Below are 14213 nucleotides of genomic sequence, written 5' to 3'. Positions count from 1 at the left end.
TGCCCTATCTTGAATTTCTCACCCATTCCTTCTTACAATATCAAAATTACGCTGTTGGTAACAAGTAATGGCAATCAAATTTCATTACATTAAACTAATTTTTTAGTATAAATATATTTATTACAGAAATTTTGTGATTCATTTATAAGTGATGACATGAATAATTTTGTTGCTTAAAAATGATGTTAACTGCAATTTCTACTTTATTAATTAATAGTAAAAAATGAAAGAGTGAACGCACGGGTGCGTGGGCAAAACTCCGTTCTGTGGTAGGCAACGTGGAAAATGAAGAGCGGGTAACAAGGAGAGAGAAAGAGAGAGAGAGAGAGAGAGAGAAAGGAGTCTTACACAAAGGAGAATTGAGTTGGGGTATGGAAGAAGATGAAGAGGGGCATGCCATGCTCATCACCCACCTTCACCATCACCATTTCTCTCACACTTTCTCACCTTCTTTTACCCTTCAACCTCACCATAACACTCACCCTACACTCTCTCAACAACACCCCAGGTCTTCTACTTTCTCCTAGATCTACTCTCAATGCATTCTTTCTTAAACCCTTTCAATAAAATCTATGCTTTTTTCCTCCTCTTTTACATTTCTTTCTTTTATGTTTCTGTCAACCTCTTTCCTTCATTAACCATGCCAACCTTCATCTTTTCTTTTCTTTCTTTCTTTCTTTTGATTACTCTTTATTTCTGCTCTGTGTTGTGCAATCATTCACAGTACGCTTCAATCAGAACATAACCTAGATGTTAAGATTTTATGATGCTTGTCTTGTGTGCGTGTGCGTGTGTTGTTGCTACATCAACTTGTGAACATTACTTATTACTTGGCTATTGGTTGTCATATGTTTCTTTTTATCATAGAGAAAATTGGCTGCTGCAATTTGATAGCTCTTGTACATTGTTCCTTGTGTTCTTGGTCTGAACCTGGAGGTCTCATTGTTTGCTCTCACCGTAGTCTGAGTAGGTTTACTTCAAATTTTGGCATTAAAGAGAAAAAGAGCGAGGTGGCGTTGATTCAGCCACAGGTTGAAAAATATGTGCTGATTTAGAGTAATATAAGAGACACAATGTAAGAAGAATGCGGCCATCTTCTTTTGAAGTTAGAGGCAAGTTTTTTGTTTTAATCAAGAGGCAAGATGACCACTAGGTCCACAGTCGAAGCTTTTTGGGTGTGTTTTCCTGTGTGTTATTCACAGTGTAAAATATTGACTGTCCTGTCCTGTCCTGATTGTAAGTGTTCTGAAGGATGCATCTTAAGAAGGGATAAATCACCTTGGTTCTCTGTTTTTATAAAATATGGTTTCTTGTTCACGGCAACAGATAGGAACACTGGTTTAATGGATTTGCATCGAACTTGGCAGTAAGCAATCCTTGCGAAGATACCAGTCCGAAATGCCCAGTTTTTACTTACTCATTTAGTGGCTACTCAGAATCCCTAATCTCTAAGGGTGTTTAGTAGCTGGGTTTTAAAGGAAAGGGGAAGGGGGAACAAAACTTTCATTTCCAATAAAGATGCTCTAATTTGATATTTTTTGGAAATACATGACATAGAATAACAAACTAACATGGATTTAGTATCTTGATATTTTTTTTATTAATTAATGACACTCTTAATTTTAAGTAAAAAATTTGCCCTCCCTTCCGTCTTGCTCCAAAACCTCACTCCCAAACACACCATAATTGTTCGGTTTCACTATCTCATCACATATATTCATATGTCAACATTTATGCTTAAAGTGTCTATTCTAACCCTGTGACTAACATTATTGCATAAATAACATATGGTCAGGATTCTGTGCATAGTTTGTTTGTAATAGTGCTATACAAAGGAAAAGCTTTGTATTAGTAACTTATGAATCAGGTATAGTTTGTTTGCTTATGTGTTTAAGTTGATTTAATCAGGTATCTTCCTGATCCTTGAAACGGCTAGTTCTAATTTGGGCAGAATATAAATCTGTGCATTAATTTTATAGTATGATTCAACTTTTTCCTATGAATCATGATGGTCTTTCTATACATCTTTATTCTACAATTCAATGGAATGAAGTATATGAATATCTTCGATCATCCTTTTCACAGATTGTCCTTCTATGACATTGATGATTACTCCGTAGATGATTTCTGTGGCCTTGTAATGGCAGCTGGAAAGTCGGGAAGTTTCAGGATGATGGAGCCACTAAAGCATGCATCTAAGAAATCTCGAAGAGAAAGGAGCCGAGGAAAATCATCTGGAAGGTCCTCCAGCGATGAAGCTATGGAACAACAAATTTGGAAAGATTTGCCGGAGGATCTATTTGAGCCTGTGATTGCGCGACTTCCAATTGCAACATTTTTCCGCTTCCGCACTGTGTGCCAGCGATGGAATTCCTTGCTGAATTCTCAAAGTTTTTCTCAGCATTGTGCTCAAGTCCCACAAGCGAACCCATGGTTTTACACTGTTACTCGTGAACATACCAATTCTGGAGCTATGTATGACCCTTCTATGAAGAAGTGGTACCATCCCAATACATCAGCACTGCCTGCAGAGTTGATAGTTTTACCAGTGGCTTCTGCTGGGGGCTTAGTTTGCTTTCTTGACGTATGTAGTCAAAATTTATATGTTTGTAACCCATTGACTCCATCCTTAAAGGAGTTACCAGCTTGTTCAGTTAGGGTTGGGTCTCGCACTGCTGTAGGGATGTCAGTAAATGAGAACCCAACTGGTGCTGTCTACAGGATTCTATTGGTGGGCTATGATGGAGAATATGAAATTTATGACTCGGTAACAAAGTCCTGGAGCTATCATGGAAACATGCCTGCTGATATTAAGCTGCCGCTGATACTCAATTTTGGATCACAAGCCATTTCTATTGACAGCACCCTGTACTTCATGCATTTAGATCCTGAAGGGATTGTTTCCTATAATATGGCAACTGGGGTTTGGCTGCAGTACATAATCCCAGCGCCATTGCATCTGATTAACCCCACACTGGCGGAGTGTGATGGTCGGATATTGCTTGTGGGGTTGCTCACAAAGAATGCAGCCACATGTATATGCATATGGGAGCTGCAGAAGATGACTTTCTTGTGGAAGGAGGTTGACAGAATGCCAAATGTATGGTGCTTGGACTTTTATGGGAAGCACGTTAGAATGACTTGCTTGGGAAACAAAGGCTTGCTCATGTTATCCTTGATGTCAAGACAAATGAATCGATTGGTTACATACAACATAGCAAGTAAGGAATGGGTGAAGGTTCCTGGGTGTGTGGTGCCACATGGAAAAAAACGGCAATGGATAGCACATGGTACTGCATTTTATCCATGCCTCACTGCAATGGCTTGATTTAGATTGTATATACAGCAATAAATAATGACCTCAGAATATTTCCCTCGAATCACAAGGTGCCTTGCAACTTGCTGGCTGTTGATGCTGATGTAGGAATGATAATTTTCATTGCTGGTTAACAAAGCAGATGGAAAACGATACGGGTTTGTACTACTTCATGTATTCTTCGTACTCTCAAGCATGTACTTCGATCACTTTGCTTTTTTTCTCTGCATATGAAAGTTTAATTTCTGTTAGTATCATTCATGTTTTCTAGCTGAAAGGACCAAACTAGAGCTGGAGCAACCAACTAATTAAGAATTGAAGCATCCGTTAGTCAGGGTAGAGGCTTATGAAGATCCTCGAACATTCTCAACCTGCCACTCCCTTCACAGGGACTATTTATCCTGGTGTCACTTGGCACCTCATACTTTCTCTTGCAGTCTTGCATTATATAACATGTTTTTTTTACGCAAATCTGTCTCCAAAATGGTGGGATCACACATGTAGTTTTTCTAGGTCTGCTTCCAGCTTATCACTTAGAAGCTGGGATTTCCATTTTGATGTCTCTCCCCCAACTACGTATCGATGTAGTACACTTTAAGTTAAGGTCATTCTTATTTACGTTTACGATAGTTGTCTATTTTCAAACTGTGGGAATAAATAACCAATCACTGATCCATGTTCAGTAGAATACATATAATCGATGGTGGTTTAATTACCTTTTTGTTTAGGGTCAATATTCAATTTATTATAATGATTTTTGTAAAAATCAATCTGATCTTAATTTTTTTTTTAAAAATATGTAATTTAGTCCCTTATGTTAGATTGACATGATGCAATGAGGTGACACATTTATGCATAGATTGAATCCATGTATTATGTCACGTTTATAATTAATTACTAATTATATTTACTTTTAACTTTTGAATATTATCCTCCATTCATATAAATCTTAATTCCAAACTCAAACAAATATTACTTCTTCGTATACACAAATCCTAATCCCAAACTTAAAAGTAAAAGCATAGCTCGTGCAATTTCTCGTGGTTTTCATTTTTTGGTTTGTCAACTAATATGATGTTGATGTCAAATACTCATTTATTGTTGTCGTTTTGGGCTTTGGAGGTGAATTTGAAGAAGAGGTTGGCAAAGGAAAGTGCATATGTGGAGCGAGCATGGGTGGCAGGGAGAGGGTGTAGTGGAGAGGGTTGCAGAATTTGGGGGAGTTGGCTTTAGTGGTGGGGAAATTGGAGGGTGGTTTTGGGAGAGGAAGCAGTGGACTTGCTTCTTCACTAAATCTGGAAGATTCTGTTGGACTTCTTCTTTCTCCATCGTTATGCTTCTTCACCAACAAAACTTTGGAGGTCCTTTATTTTGTTGAAAAGGTTGAAACTTCAATTTCTTAACTCAACATCACTCTCTTAAGCAACCATATCAAATGTGGGATTGCAAATCTCCAATTCAATTTTCTCTTTACATCAATTTTTTTTTCATTTTTTTTTTCTTTAGTGGGTGGATCCTTATGTTTTTCTTAACAATTTTTTATCAGACTCATCAATTAACTAGGTTTCACATTTTCTCTTATATTCAACACAACTACAAAGAAACTTGAGATGCAATTTTGATGTGAGTTGATTTTAGGATTGTTCATTTTTGGTGTGACATTTTACTTAGATTGAGATTTTAAGCAAGAATATGGTGAGAACTCTACGAAGATTTCCACTGGACACGAACTTAACCATGTGGTTAAGTAAGTGTGAAGGTTCACTTCACAAGAGCAAAAAGAAAAGACAATTATAAGGTGAAAATGATGCTAGAAGGTGCAAAATTAAAGAACAAGGAAAGGAAACCAAATAGAATTGCCGAATGGAAATAAGGAAAGCCAAACAAGAACATGATACAAAGAGTAAAAATGGAATGACAATGGAAGAATAGATGAAGGAAGGAGAAAGCTTATGTGATGGATTTGAGAAGTGGAACACGCCACTTGGAGTGTAACTGACCTCCAAGATAAGTGACGATAGCTGCCACTTGAGAGCTCTCAATACTCACAAGATAAGACCTAAATGCTAAGAGGAATTCAAACCTCACTAACACCTCACAATTTTTGCATAGTAACTTTTCTTCCATTAATTTTAACTTGTCAAATACACTAGGTAAGTCTCCTATTTTTAGGTGAAGGAGCCTTGGAGAACAAGCTAAAGGGGTAGGATGGGAAAAAGGAAAAAATTGGCAGCCTTAGGGTTTGACTAAGTCAAACCCACATCCTAGGTTTGTCCTTCTAGAAACTATGTCAAAATGTCTTCCAAAAGGGTTAGGAACAAGCTAAAATGCTACCAACACCCCCTATTATGCTAATGGTACCTTATTCTAGCCTATCTTTGCTATTTGGACCCTTAAAGTGAACCCAATTTAATAACTACACCTCCTATTTATGCTATATGGACCTGTTCTACTGAAATTATAAATAGTGAGACCAACTGATTCTCAGCACCCAAAGTTTGTACTTTACTCCTAGTGATCTTCTTTGGTATAGTAGGCGCTGAGGTCATGGTTGAAAATCTTGTCCGAATCCTAGGTCTTGAGTCATGCTCCTAGTCTTCCTCCTCAGAGGTTGGGCCGGGTCAGTAGGCGCCCCCTCTCCTAGGTCTTCATCATGCTTCCCAGGTGGGAGGGAATTCGTCCACGAATTTGGAAGACCTGCAGAGAAAGGAGTCAGATCACTAATATTGAAAGAATTACTACCTAAGTATGTATTAGGCAGATCCAACTCATATGCATTGTCATTGATCCGCTTGAGGACCTATAAAGGACCATCCCCTTGTGGCATAAGTTTATACTTTCTTTGAGTAGGGAATCTATCCTTCCTCAAGTGAAGTCAAACCCAATCCACGGGTTCAAAGATCAATGCCTTGCGCCCCTTATTGGCATGCGCGACATACTTGCCTACCTTCCTTTCAATTTGAAGCTTGATGTGGTGGTGCAAGTCTTTAATAAAGGAAGCTTTTTCAAAACCATATTTGCATAACACCTCATCAAGTAGGGGAATAGGAAGGAGGTTAAGGGGTGTAAGGGGATTGAACCCATACACAACCTTAAAAGGGGTGTGGGAGGTAGTAAAATTTACTACTCTATTATAAGCAAATTCAATATGAGGTAATAAATTTTTCCACACCCTTGGGTTCCCGAAAATAAGACACCTCAACATTTGACCCAAAGTCCTATTAACCACCTCTGTTTGACCATCAGTTTTGGGATGACAAGTAGTAGAAAACAAAAGTTTAGTTCCAAGTTTTCCCCATAAAGTCCTCCAAAAGTGACTTAAGAACTTAGAATCTTTGTCTAAGACAATACTCCTAAGAAGCCCATGCAATCTAACTATTTCCTTAAAGAATAGATTTGCAATAAAACAAACATCATCTACTTTGTGGCAAGAATAAAATGAGCCATTTTAGAAAATCGCTCCACTACCACAAAGATAGAGTCCATACCCTTGGATGTTTATTGAATACCTAAAATAAAATCCAAGGAGATATCTACCCAAGGCATGTCCGGGATGGGGAGAGGGGTATATAAATGGGGTTGCATTTTAGACTTAGCCTTCCTGTATGCCATACACTTATCACAAAAGCTATGTACGAATTTGCGCATGTGGACCCAAAAGAAATGCTCATGCAATGTGTCTAAAGTCTTAGCTACCCCAAAGTGTTCCATTAGACCACCCTCATGTGCCTCTATAACAAGAGATTGCCTCAAAGACCCTTGGGGAACACAAAATATTTTCCCTTTGAAGAGAAAACCATAATGTATGAAAAAGTCTTTGTGTCCTCCCTTTGAGCATTCTTGATAGATGTGAGAGAAATCAAGGTCATCTTTATAGAGTTCCTTTATGTGATCAAAACCTAAGTATTGAACATCCAAAAATATTTAGCAAGGTATATCGTCTTGAAAGAGCATCCGCAACAACATTTGTTTTACCTTGCTTATGTTTGATCACATAAGGAAATTGCAATGAACTCTAGCCACTTAGCCTATCTTTTATTAAGCTTGCTTTGGCCTTTCAAATATTTAAGGGATTCATGATCACTATGTATCACAAATTCCTTTGGAAAAAGGTAGTGTTGCCAATTTTGCAAGGCTCTAACAAGAGCATAAAGTTTTTTATCATAGGTGGAGTAATTGAGATTACTCCCTTTGAGTTTCTCACTAAAATAAGCTATGAGGTGACCTTCTTGAAGGAGGACAACCCCAATGCTTATGTTTGAGGCACCACATTCTATTTCAAATGTCTTAGTGAAGTTAGGGAGTGCTAAAATGGGAGCCTTAGTTAATTTATCTTTCAAAGTTTCAAAAGCTTCCACTTGGTCTTGGCCCCATTTAAACACAACATCATTCTTCACTATGACATTGAGAGGTGCGACAATGGTACTAAAGTCTTTCACAAACCTCCTATAGAAAATAGCAAGTTAATGAAAACTTCGTACCTCACTAACATCGGTGGGTGTGGGCCAATGTCGTATTGCTGCAACCTTTTCTTTATCCACATGCACCCCTTTAGAACTCACTACAAACCCTAGGAAGTCTATATGATCTATGGCAAACACACATTTGTCCAAATTAGCATACAAGGTTTCCTTCCTAAGGGTTTCCAACACTTGCCTAACATGCTTCTTATGATCCTCTAAAGACAAGCTATAGATAAGAATGTCATCAAAATAGACCACTACAAACATGCCAATGAAAGACCTTAAAACATGGTGCATAAGTCGCATGAAGGTACTTGGAGCATTGGTCAAGCCAAAGGGCATGACTAACCACTCTTATAAACCAAACTTGGTCTTAAAGGCAGTTTTCCATTCATCTCCCGGTTTAATCCGGATTTGGTTCTAACCACTCTTAAGATCAATTTTGGTAAATATTTGAGATCCATGTAACTCATCCAACAAGTCATCTAATCTAGGAATGGGATGCCTATACTTAATGGTTATGTTGTTTATGGCACGACAATTCGTACACATCCTCCATCTTCCATCCTTTTTAGGGACAATAATCATAGGCATAACAAAAGGACTCATGCTATCTTGCACCCACCCTTTAGTTATTAATCCCTCTACTTGTTGTTGAATTTCTTTGGCCTCGGTTGGATTGGTCCTATATGCAGGCCTATTTGGTAAAGAAGCATCGGGAATAAAGTCTATTTGGTGCTCAATGCCTCTTAGAGGAGGTAATCCTTTTGGGGGATCTTGAAAAACATCTTCAAATTCCTTTACCAAATTTTCCAAACATGTAGGATAATCTACCGCCGACTCACTCGTAAGGGTCCTAGGAAAAGCTATGTATATAGACTTTTGGGAAAGCATTACATGTTTTACCTCTTGTGGTGAGATGAGAAGGCTTCTCTTAGAATTCTTTTTATCTTTTTCTTTCTCTCTCTTTTATTTCATTTTAAGTTGGTTCTCATGGACTTCCTTTGGTGAGAGAGTTTTAGTGTGACCTTATGCCCATGGAAGTTGAAAGAGATTTTGTTGGTAAGGCCATCATGAAGAGTTTTTCTATCATATTGCCATGATCTACCTAAAAGAATATGAGTAGCTTCCATAGGGACAACATCACACAAGACCTCATCCTTATATTTGCCAATAGAAAAGGTTATGAGAACTTGCTTATTTACTATGATCTCCCCCTCTTCACTTAACCATTGAAGCTTATAGGGATTGACATGAGAGATAGTAGACAATCCAAGTTTATCTACTACTCTTGTGCTTGCCACATTTGCACAACTCCCCCCATCCACGATTAAGGAACACAACTTATCATTAATGAGACACCTAGTATGAAAAATATTTTCTCTTTGACTTTCATCAAAAGGTTTCAAAACTTTTCCTAGCATGCGCCTCACTACCAATACGTCGCCTTCACATGGACTCTCATTATCTTCCTCACTTGGGGATCTAGAATGGTTTGGAGACTTAGACCTTTGGGAACTATGGTCACTCATGACAATCCCCTCTTTTACCATCATGTTGCGTTTGGAAGGACAATTAGAAGCAATATGACCAAAACATAAAGATATAAAACACTTTCTACTTTAGGTTTTGGTAGGAGATTTAGGTGTCATAGTGAAGGGTTTAGAATCCCTAGAGTTGTAAGTGGACTCCTTTACAAAATTGGAGGGAAAAGTCTTTAGAAGAAAACTTGTTTTTATTTTTCCAAGATGATTGGTAGTAGCCATCATTATGAGTATTTTTAGAAAAGGTTTTCTTTGAAAGTTGTGATTCAACCTTGATGGCAAGGTGAACCAATTTTTCTTAAGATGAGTACTCATATAATTTTACCACATCTTGAATTTCCCTTCTCAAGCCACTTACAAACCTAACCATTTTGGACTCCTCACTTTCATGCATGCCAACTTTAGTTAAGGTTGTTTCAAGATCTATAAAATAATCATCCACACTTTGTGTTCCTTGTTGAAGCCGTTGGAGCTTCAACAATAGCTCTTTCCTATAGTGTGAAGGAACAAATCTAGCGCACATGCATAACTTTAAATCCTCCCAAGAGATCACGACTGACCTCTTGTTTAGTCCAATGTCCATTACAGTTTTATGCCACCACTGCATGTCATAGTCTAAAAATTCTAAGGATGCTAACTTAACCTTTTGGTCTTCTTGGACCTCATGTACATTAAAAAATTATTTTACTTTAGCTTCCCATCCTAGATAGATATTAGGGTCACCTTCCCCACTAAAACTAGGAATTTTAACATAAGGTAAAGACATTTTAACAACGTGTTGGTACCTCTCTTCAAAATTGTTCAATCTCCATTCCTCCTCTTCTTCTTGGCTTCCATATTGGTGATAACTCCTTGATTCACGCCTTTGATTCCATCTTCTTCCTCTTGAGGGTCTGCCATGGGCCGATTCATGTCTTTGGAGCCTCTCCTCCATTTGTCTCATTTCTGTTGATCAAAAGTGATCAAGTGCTTTGAAGAATTCAAATCCTATGTGTTTGATGCAAGACTAGTGTTGCTGCTGTGTTTTGGGAGGGATCTGGGTAGAATAGAATGTGATCAACTCATTTTTTGAATCTAAAACTGTTATGGTTTAAAACCTTAAAGAAAATAAAGTGTTTTTCCAACTAAGTGAAAAACTACCTGATATTTTGTCGAATCAACCGATTGTTTTACTCTTAGGAGTTTTTTAAAAGGTTGAAAACTGTTTTAGTTTGGTTGACTTAACTGCCAAACCAAACAATCGATTGTTTCGTGGTTTCAACCGATTGTTTCTTTGAAAATCCTAACAAAATTTTGTTTTGGTTGTGGAATGTGCTTTAAATGATTTCCAACTGAATATGCTCCTTCATTAATTGCTTTGACCAATATTTGGAAAATATAAATAGTTTGTTTATGTTTTCAAACGTGTGAGAGAAACAAATTTGAGTTTTTCAGTTGTGAAAAAGTTGATTTCAAGATTTGAACATTCACATCAAGCTTTGGGTTTTCAAAGAGAGTGAAATAGGATTGCAATTGTATTGATTTCAGTTTGTTCTGTAAACAAGTGTAATCCCTTCTCAACCTTCTGTATTTCTGGTGTTGTGTTGTCAATGAGTGTTGTGTGCTCTTGAGGTGGTCAAGATCAATACTCTTGGTGTGTTTTTGTCAAAAGGAGTGTGTTTCTTGAAGGGTTCAAGGTCACTACTTTGGTGGTTTGTGTATTGTAATCTAGTTTGATTACTTAGTGGATTACCCAGTAATTTTTTGGGGACTGAATGTAACTCTTGGCTTAAGAGTGAACCAGTATAAACTGTTGGTGTATCTCTCTCTTACCCTAAACTCATTTAAATTCTGTTTTAAGCTTTTCTGGTTATTGTTTTTCTGTTGCTTTGCTGATTTAGTGCTTATATTCTTGGATAACCTGATTTCTGTTATGGATTCACACAAAAAATTTGTTAAACATTGAAAAAGTTTTCAAAAACCTCTCTTAAACAATTCAACTCCCCCTCTCGTTTAAGGCCATATATTCTAACAAATGGCATTAAGAGCTTGGTACTTGAAATATATTACTACCTTTTGAGGAGGGTGCTTTAATTAACAAACCATCTTTGTTTTGTGGTTTGAATTACAAGTACTAGAAAGCTAGAATGAAAATCTTTGTTGAATCTATTGATCAAGGAATTTGGGATGCAATTGAAAATGGTCATTTCATTCCTAAAATTGAAAAAGGATGGATCTTTTACTAGAAAATCTTGGTCCCAATGGACTAATGAAGAAAGTGAAAAGGCCAAATTTTATTGCATTGCCAAGAATATCATAACATCTGTTGTAAACTCCAATGAATTTTTCAAGATTTCGCATTGTGAATCAGCTAAAGAAATGTGGAACAATTTAGAAGTCATTCATGAAGGGACAAATGAAAATGAAGAGAAAGTGCTTAGCATGCTGTTTAAGAAACTCAGAAATTTTTTGAAGAAAAGGATCAGCAAAAGAGACTCATCGTATGATAACAAAAACTCTACCAAGATTACAACTAACAATTGTACATACCTTGAATGTGGACAACAGGGAAATACGAAAGCTAAAAAGCTAGACAAAGAAGAGAAGAAAGGAAAATCAAGAAAAGCTTGCAATGATGACTCATCAAGCATATCTTCAAGTGAAGTTGAAAAAGCCAATCTCTGTTTGATGGCTAAAAAGGAAGATGATTCAAGCAGTGAAAGCAATGTAAGTTTTAGTGCCTCCTTAAATGTTGAAAACTATAGTCAATTATTTCAAGCTTTTAAAGAAACCCATGAAGAAGCTAACCGATTGGCTCTCTTGAACAATCATTAGAAAGGTATGAACAAATGGCTTGAAAACAGAGTTAAAGCACTGGAAGAAGAATTGGAAAATTCAAAAACAGATTTTGAAAACCTTGAAATGCTCTACAAAAATTCTTCTTACAAGTGTGACTCTCTTGGTTGTGAAAATTGTGAATCTCTTGAAAAGAAGGTTCACTACCTTGTGAAAATTGTGGATAAGCTTTCAAAAGGAAAATCCAACTTTGAGAGTGTCTTAGCAATTCAAAATTATGTTTTTGGAAAAGTTGGATTGGGTTTTAATCCACAGAACAAGTTTTCAAATTCTTTTTCAAAAGTGTCAGAAAAATAACTGATTGTTAAATCGAAACAACCGGTTGTTACATGTTTTTACTGCATGAAGAGATGCCACTCAGTTAGATTATGTAAAATTAGAAAATATTTTGTTCCTAAAGGCTTTATGAGATGAATTCCCAAAAATTCTGAAGTTCCTAGTGATGAAAGTAATTCAAGAGGACCCACATTTGCAAGGGGACCAAATCTTTGCACTTGAACTTGAATTTTGTAGGGAAAATTGATGGAAAGCATGCAACAATGGTATCTGGACAGTGACTGCTCAAAACACATGACAAGAGATAAATCTAAGTTTGTGAACATCATCTTCAAACAAGAAGGCCATGTGACATATGGAGACAACAACAAAGGAAGAATTCTTGGAAGAGGCTCTATAGGAGACAAAAGTATCTTGCTAATTCATGACATCTTGTATGTGGAGGGACTAAAACACAACTTGCTTAGCATTAGCCAACTGTGTGGCAAAGGCTATCAAGTCATCTTCAAGACAAATCCTGTGAAATCTGTCTTCCCAACCCAAAAGAGGTAATGTTGATTGGTAAGAGAATCAACAATGTCTATCTCTTATATATCTCTTCTCCTTGTTCCATTGATTGTCTTCTTTCTAAGCATGATGAATCTTGGTTATGGCATAGAAGAATAACTCACATTCACATGAATCACTTAAACAAATTAATCTCAAAAGATCTTGTGATTGGGTTGTCCAAGCTTAAGTTTGAGAAGGACCACATATGTGAAGCATGTTAAAAGGGGAAACAAGTTAAAAATTCCTTCAAACTTAAAAATATTGTTTCATCTTCAAGACCCCTTGAGCTGCTTCACATGGATTTGTTTGGCCCTTCAAGAACCATGAGTCTTGGTGGCAATTATTATGCTCTTGTTATTGTGGATGGTTTTTCTAGGTACTCATGGACACTCTTCTTGGAATCAAAGAGTGATGCTTTCTCGGCTTTCAAGAGGTTTACAAAACACAAGGAACAACAGTATTGACTCAATAAGAAGTGATCATGGAGGGGAATTCCAAAATGAGAAATTAAGCAAATTTTGTAAGATAGGGATCTTGCACAATTTTTCTGCACCAAGAACCCCTCAAAAGAATGGTGTAGTGGAAAGAAAGAACAGATCTCTTGAGGAGTTAGCAAGAACCATGCTAAGTGAATCCTCCCTGCCCAAGTACTTTTGGGTTGATGTTGTTAGCACATCTTGCTATGTGATGAATAGAGTTCTAATAAGGTCAATCTTGAAGAAAAACACCCTATGAACTCTTCAATGAAAGGAAGCCAAACATTAGCCACATAAGAGTGTTTGGATGTAGCTGTTTTGTTCTGAATAATGGGAAAGAAAATCTGGAAAAGTTTGATGAAAAAGCGGACAATGGCATTTTCATTGGATATCCATCAAATAGTCATGCTTATAGAGTCTACAACAAGAGGCTCATGATTGTAGAAGAATCTGTTCATATGGTATTTGATGAAGTTGATCACAAAGTCTTAAAACCCTCACAAAATAGCACTGAACAGGATGAACAGAACATCATTATGCAGAAACTGGATTGTTGTCCAGAAAAACAACCGATTGATTCATCGAAACAACCGGTTGAAATTCTGCAGCAGGATGAGTTGCCTAAAGAATGGAGAATTCCAAGGGATCTGTCAGTGGAGAACATAATTGGGCAGATAAAGGAGGGTTTTCTACACGTAGCTCTATCTCAAAATTCTGCAGGCACACTACTTTTGTCTCTCAAGTTGAACCAAAG

General features: G+C 37.1%; 1 protein-coding gene across 7 annotated transcripts; it reads left to right on the top strand.

Annotated features, from left to right (window-relative positions):
• The first annotated feature begins 265 nt into the window (after nucleotides 1–265).
• Nucleotides 266–3940, top strand: LOC137817145 (F-box only protein 6). 7 transcript variants are annotated; one of them, XR_011081925.2, is made up of 4 exons: nucleotides 267–508; nucleotides 2086–3290; nucleotides 3388–3474; nucleotides 3588–3940. XR_011081925.2 is itself a non-coding variant. In XM_068620388.2 (3 exons), exons 1-3 carry the CDS (start codon nucleotides 372–374, stop codon nucleotides 3411–3413), a joined length of 1368 nt encoding a protein of 455 aa, XP_068476489.1. In that variant the 5' UTR covers nucleotides 267–371; the 3' UTR covers nucleotides 3414–3940. The 7 variants fall into 7 exon arrangements, 3 of the variants coding, with proteins under 3 accessions (XP_068476490.1, XP_068476489.1, XP_068476488.1); XR_011081926.2 differs by having other exon boundaries at nucleotides 3388–3490; XM_068620388.2 differs by having other exon boundaries at nucleotides 3388–3940.
• Nucleotides 3941–14213: the final 10273 nt, after the last annotated feature.

Source organism: Phaseolus vulgaris, chromosome 2 (genome assembly GCF_051622355.1).
Source record: "Phaseolus vulgaris cultivar YP4 chromosome 2, ASM5162235v1, whole genome shotgun sequence".
NCBI lineage: Eukaryota > Viridiplantae > Streptophyta > Magnoliopsida > Fabales > Fabaceae > Phaseolus > Phaseolus vulgaris.
Note: the sequence above shows the minus strand (reverse complement) of the source record. Positions and strands in the feature narration are given on the sequence as shown.